Below are 12,060 nucleotides of genomic sequence, written 5' to 3' on the forward strand. Positions count from 1 at the left end.
TGTTAACTCTCTCTCTCCAGTAAGCTTCAATAAAATGGATTTGAAGGATTCAGATTTCTTGGATAACTACTGTCTCCACAAGGAAGTTCCAGATCAGCCCTGCCATTTTTCCTTGGGGGACCTGCTGGTTCTATGCAGGAAAATTACCCAGGTTCTAAAGTTTTATCTTACCTTCTCCTTCAGGCGGTCCTGTAGTGTTTCTTATTAACTGTGAGCAGAATAGGCCTGATGATGATTTACCTCTCTACCCGGCACTCCAGAAATGAAATACCATAATTTATGCAGCCCTGAATTCTGGCAAACTACATAATTTTCCTGCTGATTAAGTTAAGCTCAGTTTTGCCTCCCCTAAAACGGATTCTGCAATGGCCAACTGTTTGCAGAGTAATTCCCTACCAGTTGGAGGTAATGCCATGAAAAAAGTCCCTCCAGATCTGAAATATTCACCTTGAAATTTTAGTAGCAACCTCAGAGTAAAGAACTATAAAAGGAAAGACATCTGAGTGAGACAAATTGGGAACTATATCAAGAGAAAATATGCTTAAGTGGGACTTACGTTGTACACAGGCGTCATGCCGGCCTCTGCACAGCAGGGGGAATTCACCCACTATGTTACATTCCCATAAACCTAAGTTGGCGCCACTATGAATGCAGCTGTTATCAGAACACCCATCTTTTGCAAAATGAGCTACTGTTGCCTATATTAATTAGCAACCTGATTGTCCTTGTAGTGTGTTCATTTAATTAGCATTGTAGAAAGCATTAACATTTAGAAACATAGGAATTGTGACACCTGAAAAAGCCAGTAAACCATCTAGTCTTATATCTTGTTTCTGACAGTTGCCTGTGCTGGAAGCTTTGGAGGAAGGCGAAGAAGAAAAATATAATAGACCCTGCAAACCCTACAATAATATACTGTTGTACCATAGGAGGAAGGGGGGAATTTTCTTGCTGACTTGACATGATATTCATTTTATGCCCTGAAAAGGAGGGTTGGTTGCCTTGTCGTTTTTATGCTAGCTAATATAATTGCTCATATGTGTTATAAGTTTCAATTAAAATACCATCCTCATTGCTTAAATTAACCATTTTAATAATCTCCACAGACCCCATCTTGTTTGCTTTTAATTGAGTAGTTACTGTGGTTAGCAGGAAAGGAAGAGTTAAAAATAGAAAACAATTCTATTTTATAATTCTTTTTGTTTATAAGCTATTATTTCTTTACTATTACTTTCATGTTATCTACATTAAATAAGTTATTATCTCCTGCCACTAATATTTTCATTGCAAAAAAGAATTTTCCCACTTGGCAAATAATTCTGCTATAATAATATTTTAAAGGAAATTCTGTGAATTCCCTTCTCTAGTCTTCATGCTTGCCTTTTACTCACATTGACAAGAAGGGGAATCTAGGTCCACACATCAAGGAGAGAATGGAACCTCTCAAATGAGCTGCAAATTACATGGGGATTTGTTTTTTTGTAGGGGTTGTTTGTTTTTTGATATTTCAATCCAGTAGTGGTTTAAGTGCCCATTGCTATGCTGATAACATGTAGAACTTGAATTTGGCCTATTTATTTCTCATTTTCAAGTCCACATGCATGCTGTGTTTCTAGTTTAGGATTTTAAACTGTTAATTTACTTTTTAAAGTTTACAGTTTATCGTCAATAATAAAATAATAAATCATATTTGTACTGTGATGCAATCCCTGCACTTAACTTTTACAGCAAAAATGTCTCACTAATAATGTCCTTGCACTTTTCTCTTGTCAAGAGTGAAAAGTTCTCAGTGAAAACGTTGCTCTTACAGCAAAATAGTGACATCTCCTGGTCACCACTCTGGCTACATTTATTAGTTCTCTGGAAACAAAGAGGATAAAGGAGAAACACCAGGGAAGAAAATGACTGAATTATTTGGATTTTAGTAAATCATTTGATACATTATCTTACTAAATCACTCTCACAAACTCATTTAAAATAAGCTTGGATATGAACAATTGAGAATTACCTGAATGATAAAATAATTATTAATGTTTTTAAAAATTAGAGTATATGATTTTAGGCCCCAGTGCTGCAAATTAGGCATACTGTTAACTTACGTATATTATTGATTTGCATTTAAGTAGGCCCATTGAAGTGAATGGGGTGGCTTGTGTGCACTACCTTACTCGTGTCTGATCCATGAAGCAATTTTGGTGCCTAAGTCCCCATGCACAATACTGCTGCAATCTATGAAACTCCCAGTTGGCTGCTGCTTAACCCTGTAGGCACCTAAACTCACTAGGTGCCTATGTTTTAGATACTGGGGTGTGTGTGCACTGTAGCCACACTCTAGATATCTGGATGCCTTTCTCTCGCCTAAGGCCCAGAACACTTCACAAACTGGGGGAAGACGTGTGTTCTGCAACCTAAGTCATGTTGGGGGTCTTGATCCAGTGGGCAGCCTCTGAGCAGACCTACTGGTTTCGGTCCCATTCAAAATCCAGCCAGAGAAGGAGGAGGAAGTGGCACTTAACTTTTGTCTAATTTTTAGTCCAGTGGTTAGAGCACTCACCGGGGGTGTGGAAGACCCAGCATCAATTCCTCTCTCTCTGACGGAAGAGGGAAAAGGATTTGAACAGGGATCTCTCAATAGAGTGTTCTAATCACTGTTTTATGGGATATTCTGATGTGGGGCTCCCACAGCATCTCCTATTGAAACTGTTCCATTGTGGATCAATAATGAAATAGTGATTAGAGCAGGGGGCCTGCACTCGGTGTCTCCCACCTCCTGTCCTAACTACTGGATTACAAAGTCATTCTCACTCTGTAGCCCAATGACTGTTCCACTGTGGATAAATACTTACATGGTCATTGGGGCAGAGAGAGAGAATGACTCTAGTCAGTAGTTAGGACACCCACAGGGATAGCAGTGTTGTACATGTGATTTTCTAGGCATTTCTTTGCTCAGCATTGCAGCGCTTGAGGATATGCCTACACTGCAAAAAAGACCTGCAGCAGCAAGTCTCAGGGACTGGATCAACAGACTCCTGTTCACACTACAGGGCTAAAAATAGCAATGGAGATGTTTGGGCCCGACTGGAACCTGGGCCTATGAAACCCAGCAAGTGGGAGTGGGTCTCGGGGCCTGGGCTCCAACCCAAGCCCTGCTGTCTAAACGGCTAGCCCAAGTCAGCTGACCCTGGCTCTGAGACTGGCTGCCACGGATCTCTTTTTGCAGTGTAGATGCACCCTAAATCCCTTTGTAGATTCCATCCTCGGAGTTTACAGGATTGGAGCGTCAGTGTGTTTTACTACATTCCAAATAACACAGGTTCTTTTCTTTTCCTTTCCCAGTTCTCAGCGGACAGAGGGCAAACAAGCTACATGCTGCAGCCCTACAGTTTTTACACTGCCAGGAGAGAGAATTTTTGGGTGTCTTGGCTAACTTCACAACCATTCTGAAACACACAAAAATGAAGTCCAGAATACAATTTAAAAAATAGGGACTAGTTTGGACCCCGCCAATTTAAACCAGCCCCCTCTCCCCCTTTATCTCCCCAGAATGTGAAAAGCAGGGGTCAGGGAACCTTGCTCCCAGATGTTTTGCTATTTTCAAATTCCCACATTTAGAATGTGAACTGTGACCTTCATTGACACCCAGCTCTGAGTGCCTCACACATCACCCAGCTTTCGGGCAAACTGCTGCATTCGGAACGTGGGTGCTTTCGAGGGGAAAGCGGGTTTTAAATGTTTCACCACAAAATCCTTCCTCAGGAGGGTGAGATGCACTGAAGCAGGCCTCACAAGGCGTCTCCAGCGCGGGGGTGCTCACGTGAGCCAGGCTTGTGCACGGCTGCCTGGAGAGTCCTGCGGGAAGCCATGGCTGCCCTCCGGTCCGCAGGTGTAGCCACGCCGGTGGCCAGGAGATGTCACTGTTCTGCTGCAAGCGCCGAGATGTCGCCAAACAGGGCTTACCCCGAGCGGTTGGGAAACTGCTAGTGGCTGAGCCGGCTTTGTAGAGGCAGGCAGGGAGGGAGGGGAGAATGCTGCGTTGCCAATGCCAGAAAGAGCCGGGAGGTGTCTCAAATGTGGGACTTGCTTATCAGTGAAACCTACCCGCCGTCTCTCCCTTTTCCTCAGCTCCCTTGCGCGCTGCGCTGGGCCGGGGAAGCAGCAGCAGCCGCCTGAGCGCAGAGGCTGGGCGGCGGCAGGGATCATGGCTGCTCCTCAGCAGCACCAGCTCCTGCAGTACAGCGTGAAGCTGCTGTTGGTGAGCGAGGAGCAGCTGCGGGGGGGGCTGCAGCTTGCCAGCCCCAACCAGGGCGCGCTCCAGCTGGCGGTGCAGCCGGGCGAGGAGGATGCAGACGTGACTGTGACAGACGGTGAAGTATTGAGCACGCGCGGCTGCGAGGATGCGTGGGTGGGTTGGTGGCTGTCGCGGGCGGGGGGTTGCTCCTGACAGGGCAGCTCGGGGGGGGGGCGCCCGGCTTGCTGTTGAAAACTGTTTCCCATCCTTCCCCCGCCGTGGGAGCGAGCTCCCTGCCCGGCGAGCAGGGCCCCGCTTGCCCCGGGGCTCGCCCCTGCAGGGGCAGGGCTCGCTTTGCACGAGGGAGGGAGGGATGGCGGGGGGCTGAGGAACTCTCCCCTGGGGGCGCGTGCGCGCACTGGGCAGCTCGGCGCAGCCCGTCTTCGTTTGCGCGGCTGCTGCGCCGAGCGCAGCGTGGGCGGCTGCTCTGAACGTGGGAATCCCTCTCCCCCCGCGGCAGGCAGCACAACTTGTTGCAGAGTGGCTGTGTCTCTAGACTCACGCCGAGGCCGAGATTCGATGTAATGGGGGTGTAATGACTGCGGCCACCTGACTTTCATGTTCAGTTGCAGGACAGAAGTTTCTTCCTGCGTAGTCAGTAGTTGCCTTGTCCGCAGTGCACTGAGCCCCTTCTTGAGTCAGTTACTCCATGCACCATTCGCGGCTTCAGGTGCTGTAACAGTGACTGAATGGAGGAGAACATGGCTTAGCATCTGGTGAAGACACTGCATTTTGTCAGCTTTTGCGGCAGGGCTGTTCCTTTATTCTGTGTACCTCCTGTCGTTGAGGGTCCCTTGTTACTCTTGCAGTACAAGTAATGAATAACAATACTGTGGTGATGAGCGCAGTAGCAATGTTTGGAGAGACACGCTGCAGCTGGACAGGCGCTGTGTCTCCATTTGTTTGTACAGCACCAAACCCCGCTGATAATAGTGGGGTAAATGGTATGATCTCACAATGTCCTAGGAAGTAATGGATTAGTAGATACAGGTTCTTACTGTGGCTTTAGTGAAAACATAGCTGCCATTATGTGCTTGTGAAATGCACATAGGACCTTTTGATATCAATTAATTTTATGGAGGAAAAGTATTGGCGGAAATGTCAGGGCTGTTCCCCCTACTGTTTTATTTTTATTTTGTATTTTAAGTGCGTGCTATGGGATTTTTAACATTAACCAGACATAGATAGAATAGGTCTTTGTTTAACATCCTTGAAGGATAAGCTCTTGATTCCTCCCTAGACAAGAGGGTAAAAGCAACGAAATTGAATGGGGGTGGGGGGCAAACCATTCCCTAGATGCATTAATTTGACTCTGTTTATGTTAACACTTAAAACTTCTCACACACTGGTTCCCTGTGTTAGTCTGGTTGTAATGCTGCAAGGCAATGTATCAAAGCCATGTCCAACCACTGTTAGCAGTGGTGTTCAATTAGTCTCATAAATAAAATCCAAGAAAATACATCCCTTTTTCCATACACTGTGAATGGCAAGGATCAGCCCTCCAGTCACTTCTTATTGTTGTCTGCAAATGTGTCATGCTATTTTAGGATTCAAAAGGGGGCAAGCACACAAAGCACAGGTAAAGAGTGCATCTGTGCACATGCTCTGTCAAAATGTAAAGAGAACTTTGGTCACTTGGTTCAATGTGTGGTGTATTTTATATACTTATTTGCTAGTACATTAGGCTTTCAATAAGAAAAAAAATAGGGGGAAGGGATCTGGGGCTAGCGAGAGCACAGTAAAAAAAAATACTTCAAAAGTGTAATGGCTACAAAAGGAAAATGAGTGCTGTCAGTTAGCAAAACAAATGAACTCTGGGACTATCCTGCAATGTGTTGAGCACCCTTTAACTCCCATTGGCACGTTGGAAGACTGGGCCCAAAAAGTGCTGCAAGGGAGTGTGAGATTAGGTGGTACAGCAGATTAAAATCCTGTTTGGGTCAATAGTGTAAATCAGTCTGATCTCATCCTAATTGTTAGTAGATACTTGTCCATGTTACTAAACAGTCAGACAATGTAGCATTTGTCAGTCCTTCTCTCTCTCCCCAAAACTGACCATAGGTAAGGATAGTAAGATGGTATGGAGTGGGATTTAGAGGTCCATTGTTTGGAAGATTGGATATCACTTATCTGACTGGTTATGTCCATTTTAATGCCTCAGATACACTTACTTAGCTTTTATAAGCACTGACAGTCATCATCCATTAAATACACTGGAATTTATTTTTCTACCAGCATTTAAAGTTAACAGATATTTGAATTGGAAAAGGATCGTGTGACCCAACTGAAAACTTGAAAAATACAATGAAGACATTCTTTTTATCAAGTCTAGGTTTTTAAACAGCCTTTGAAGTCCATAACAAATCCCAAAGCCTTTTATGCTGCTTTGGTTTCTCTGCTGCTGATCCAATTCACAGATTTGTCCCGGTGCTGCCATGCTGATCTAATAAAGGCTTGTATTTACATGTGATACTTGGACAGAATTGAGGCCTGATCCTCCCAGCCTTTACTCACCAAAGGCAGTTCCTTAATCATGCAAGTGTTTGACTTCGGTGCGGACTACTCATGTGAGTACAGGATCAGGCTCCAGTTTATTAAGGGCTCAATTATGGCTTTTGGACACTGAATAGCATTGGGGGCAGTACCATCCTTGGCAAAAGAGGGGAATGCATCCACAACTGTAGCTCTTTAGATGGCTTGCACATCTCCCTGTCCTCGCCTCCTGCACATTCACACAGCACCCTAAGCACTGTCAGACCAGGTGTGAGGGGAGATTCTTTTTAGAGCCATATGGCAGTTTTATCATTTGCTGCTTGAGCAGTTACTGTATTAAGAGAGAGATTAAGATTGCAAACACTTCTCTTATGTGCCTTATTTTAGCCCCCTTTGATTTTGATTTGGGCTGAAAGTTGTCACATTTACTTTAAAAGATAAGGAGGACTTTTCTGTGAAGATTGAATAAAATTGGTCATGATGTGTCTTCTCTTTACAAATAGGTTATTTTAAAAGACATGCTGACTTGAAATCTTGACTTGTTTCTTAGTGTCTCTGTAGCTCAAACATGACTTCTAACCCTTCAAACTTTCTGTGTGACTAAATTTTCTTCCAAAATTGTGCAAAGGCTATGTGTAGGCAAAAAGTTGTAATTCAGCAAACTTATTAATATTTGTTGTGATGATTATTGTGTGGGAGTACTTTGCCCTCTGGTGGATGGTTGCAGCTTAGAGCAAATATTAAGGTTCCTCCTCTACTTAACCAAGGTAGAAGGCTTTCTCTTAGCTCAAGGAGTAGCAGACTGTTTTTTCTGGTGCTTAAGAACCAGGGTTCTGTTCTGGTCTTTACAGACTTGCATGGTTTGTCTACTAGCTGTAGGCTTTATTTGTAGCAATGGCTTCATTGCAGAATGGCACGCTATTTTTTTCTTCAAAGTGTAAAGGAAAATTGGTTACCCTGTCTTTGAGCTACAGATGATTAAAAATGACTGTCAATATGGAGGCACTCTGTAGCAGCAGATCTGTAGTTATAACGGAGCCCTGATTTCCAACATAAGTCCTATCATCACGTCCATTTATTCTGTTCTATCTGGGTTTTATACCATGCTCACCATCTTATTCGAGTGCTTTCCAGTAGTGCATTAAGCATCAGGACAACTTCTGTCATGTGTTTGTTCTTTTATCCTTTCCCTCAGTGGCAGAGTGGGTACACAGTGGAGTGTTTTGGAATATAATATATATACACACACGTTGCTATATGTTTATGCTAGAGAAGGCAACACTGAAGAGGTGTATCCTGCATTTGGAGCGGAAGAGGGTGAGATTTGTGATGGTCCTTAGTTCCTCTGGGAGTCCATTCCACAGTCTTGGGCCAGCCCCTGAGGAAGAACCATCTCTTGCACAGAGGAGCTTTACGTTTCCTGTAGAGAGTTCCATTATACCACAGGTGCAAAGTTGTTGACTTCTAACATTGCACAGGGCAAGTAATTTTGTGATTACTAGACCATTTGTTCAGAACCTTGGAAGTCTACTAGTCCTACCATTGTTAAGTTATGAATGATTTAAAAACTTGATATTTTATTCTGAGTCCTCTTTTGGGGAGAGGGTCGTCCCTCTAGCTAAAAACAGCTTGACTGCAAATCTTCAAACTTTAAACACAGTCACATACCACTACCATGTAAAGAATAGGATAACTGAACTTAAATGTTGGAAATTATTTACCAATATAGACCTTTCAGCTTTAATTAAAGCATGTACAGTATACCAATGTGAAGTCTGCGTGGCACAACAGATGCTTTATAAAGTCTGTGCAGAAGTGGAGGGGTCATGGGAATGCTGAAGATACGTTGCCATATGCAATGTAGGAGCTGAAGCAGAGGAGCCATAAACACAGGTATTCTACAGAGCTCCAAAGCTGTGCCAGAAAATGGAAGCCATAGGGAGCCAGAGATCCTGTGGTGCTCATGAGCTTTGCTGGATAGTGTGAGCTTGGGGCAACAGGGACTTGTAGTCATGCCCAGATTGCATTTTGGAATGGCAGGAGAGAAGACACTGTGGAGCTACTAAGCTCTATTGGCCTAGTAAGTTTTTTGTCGCTGCTGTTTTTGTTTTTTGTAAACAGGGAAGTTAAATAAAAAACTTGCTTCCTCAATCTTGATTAATGTTGCTCTGCTACATATGTGTACCAAGGAATGTTAGAGTTAAAAAATAAATAAATCTTAACCAATGAGGCAGTGTAGCCTAGTGGATAGAGCACTGCATTGGGACTTAGCAGACCTGGGATTCTATTCCCACCTCTGCCAATAAACGTCTGGGTGATGTTGGGCAAGTCACTTCACTGGTCTGTGCCTCAGTTTCTCCATATGTAAAATGGCAATGATACTTCCATTGAAAAGCACTTTGAGATTTATTGATGACAAGTGCTATATAATAGTACTGTTAATAAGGGTATTAAGTATAAATATTTAGCTGCTTACTTACAAGGGAAGGTAGAAAAATGTTCAGATACTTTCTTGGTCCTTAAAACTCTTGGGTAAGTGTACATATAAAACATTTAGCTCACCTATTCCAAAAAATAACTGTAACTCTGTCCCTCTTGGCTTCCCACTATCCATCTAGCAGGGATATGCTTCTATTAACTGTAGTATATAGGAATTGAGTAGCATCCCTTTGGGAGCCCTCTACTGGGCCTCCATATCTTCAATTGCAGAAGCAGCAGGTATCTAACAGAGTAGCTAAATTTATATTTATATTTATATATATGGAGAGGCGGGGAGAGAGAGAGAGAGACTCACTCTCTGACTCGGGGGAACTGGGGGGAGAGGCAGGTAGCAAATACAGTTACTCGGAGTCCAGTTGTGTCCATATGGCTTCATCATATCCTTAATGCTGTGTAGAGAGCAAAGACATAATACTAACCATATTTTTGTATGCTGACCATGAATAGAGCTCATCAGAGAAGACGCAGATTTGTCAAACCCATAAAGTTTCATGAAACTCTTTGGATTCAATGAATTTTCATTGTACCACAGGCAGGGTTCCAATGGAACCCTGTCCATCAGGTAGGTTTCATTTGAAAACTTGCCTGGTTTTCTGCCAGATCTCCTGGAGGGCTTCTGTGGAGCCCAGACTTCCAGGGTCTGTGGCTGCAGGGCAGCCCCGCCATGCCAAAACTTTCAGGAACCTGGGGATTGGCCCCCAGATGCGTAGCAGGGAGCCTGGAAGTCCTGGGATGGGCTCCTAAGGAGCATAAATATTTTCAGAAATGCCGTGTGTTGGTGTTTCTGAAACAAAAGGTTTTCTGAATTTCCAGTTCATGGCAAATTTTGAAATATCAAAATTTCTTGTGAACCAGAAATCCCAAGTTTTGGCTAGTTCTAATGGTGAATCAAAATGTAATACACACTGTACACATGTTGACTCTTTTCTCTCTAGTGTGGTAATTAGGTAATGTGCTATATTGCTGTGATGATCAGGTGTGTGGCCTGTATTTATTGAGTGGATTGGATGTAGGTGAACATGTAGACTGTGTCCACAAAGGGACAGACTTGTTGACTCTTATTCAAAGGGTGAATAGTGGGATTTCCAGCCATTATAGGGAAAGTGGATGTAGCAGGTTGATTTTTTGGATATGGCTGTGATGGTGGGGTGGGGAAAAGGTGTACTGCTTCTGAAATGTACATGGAAAATAAGATGTGACCTATTTCAGTCTCTAAACCATGCGGTGTAGCTGGGTGGGGAGGCTCAAATCTCTGGTCTTTATATGGATAGTAACAAGCAAGATACATTCGTGAATATTTGTGATGGGCTTAGGTACTATGATGATGAGGCCACATAAGAACATAAAGATGATGTCATCTCTGGCTAATTATGGGAGAGTGAAATTATAGGTGGAGTGTGGTTGTGTGTGGGTCATATGTTGTGGTTTGTAGTTTGCCAGAGTTTGTAGTTTTTATGATAACGTAGGATGGCTAAGCTGGGTGACAATGTATGTCTGATGTTTTAGGCTGAGACGAGAGAGGTATATGGAGGTGGAGTTAAGGTGATTTGATTTTACAATAGTACAGTGGAATTGTATGTACGAACTGTGAGTGATTTTGAATATTTTAGTACTGCCTACCTCAGGTGTTCAAAAATCATGAGGTTATTTTTTAATCATCAGTGTTGCCCCCCCTTCTGTTTTCTGAGACTTTAGGATTCACTCACTTCATGAACAGCTTTTTTCCATAACCATGAGGGGTAGAAATGTTTTTAAATAAATGAAAGCTGAGATTCTCATGCAATTTCTGGATTGCAGCTTCTGGAGATATCCCCAAAATCACAAGATTTATGATAAAATCGCAAGAGTTTGCAACATTTAATATTTCTCTACCCACCCTTAAATGTTTATTTCCATGCTTCAGAAGTTGTAGGTTTTCGTATGGGGGGGGGGCAGGGGGTGTTCCCCCGTAACACTCCTTGATATACAAAGAAATAGCAACCTTAAATTTAAGCCAGCAAAGCTTTGAACCTTCTAAAGCAAATTTTTAATGAGACTAGTGTGCTTTTTTTATAGAATCACAATATTATTGTCAAGCTATTTAAAATAAGAAAGAGAACATGCTTGTTTTGGTTTAGAAACAAACTTAAATCATATTACATTTTCTGGCTTTATAGAATGTATAGGAAAATGCAGTAGTGCTGTCTAGCAAATATATTTAATTATATTTGAAATACACATAAGAATGATAGCCTAAATAGGTTAATGATGGAAACAGTTTTATTCACAGGACCTGCATTGCACAGTGTATAGGAGCCAAATATGAACTGGATGACGAGGCTTGTTTGTTTCAACCAGTAAGAAAAAAATTCCTCTACTGAACACTGCTGCTTTTCTTTTTTCTCCCTGACAGTAGTTACATTTAAACTATCCTATCTTACTCAAAACAGACTTCCCAATTCAGAGACTGGTAGCCTCATGCTAGTCGAAATTCACATCTGGAATAAGTATGCATTTTGTTCTTTGTATATTTTGTGAGTTTTTGGGGAGGGGGAAACAGAAAGTTGTGTAAACTGAAGAGAGGAGACTCGAGGATAACTGAAATATATTTCTGTTCTATTGGTTGTTAGTGTGAGTTTACTTACACAAGCTAACTTTTAATTTTTTCTTTTTTTAGCTTTTTATTATTTTTAAAAGTATGGGCATCTGAGAGTGGTCTTGAATTACAAGACAATCTGTAGAACATTAACCAAAAAGGAAATCACCAAGGGAAGTACATTAGGCCAATCAAAAACCTATTC

At 42.7% G+C, this 12,060-nt stretch overlaps 1 protein-coding gene across 6 annotated transcripts in view; it reads left to right on the forward strand.

The window, feature by feature from the left end:
• Positions 1 to 3,812: 3,812 nt before the first annotated feature.
• The window catches only part of LOC120408121 (histone-arginine methyltransferase CARM1-like), a 131,655-nt gene continuing 123,407 nt past the window's right edge, over positions 3,813 to 12,060 (forward strand). For 4 of the 6 annotated variants that reach the window (XM_039544719.1, XM_039544721.1, XM_039544718.1 and 1 more), the window contains exon 1: positions 3,813 to 4,364. In XM_039544719.1, the coding sequence (XP_039400653.1) occupies positions 4,040 to 4,364 (325 nt within the window). In that variant the 5' untranslated portion in view covers positions 3,813 to 4,039. Of the gene's footprint in view, positions 4,365 to 4,766; positions 4,959 to 5,110; positions 5,233 to 12,060 lie in introns of those variants that run through there. The other 2 variants (XM_039544722.1, XM_039544723.1) reach the window with 2 other exon arrangements.

The sequence above is a fragment of the Mauremys reevesii genome, linkage group 6, assembly GCF_016161935.1.
Source record: "Mauremys reevesii isolate NIE-2019 linkage group 6, ASM1616193v1, whole genome shotgun sequence".
NCBI classification, from domain to species: Eukaryota; Metazoa; Chordata; order Testudines; family Geoemydidae; genus Mauremys; species Mauremys reevesii.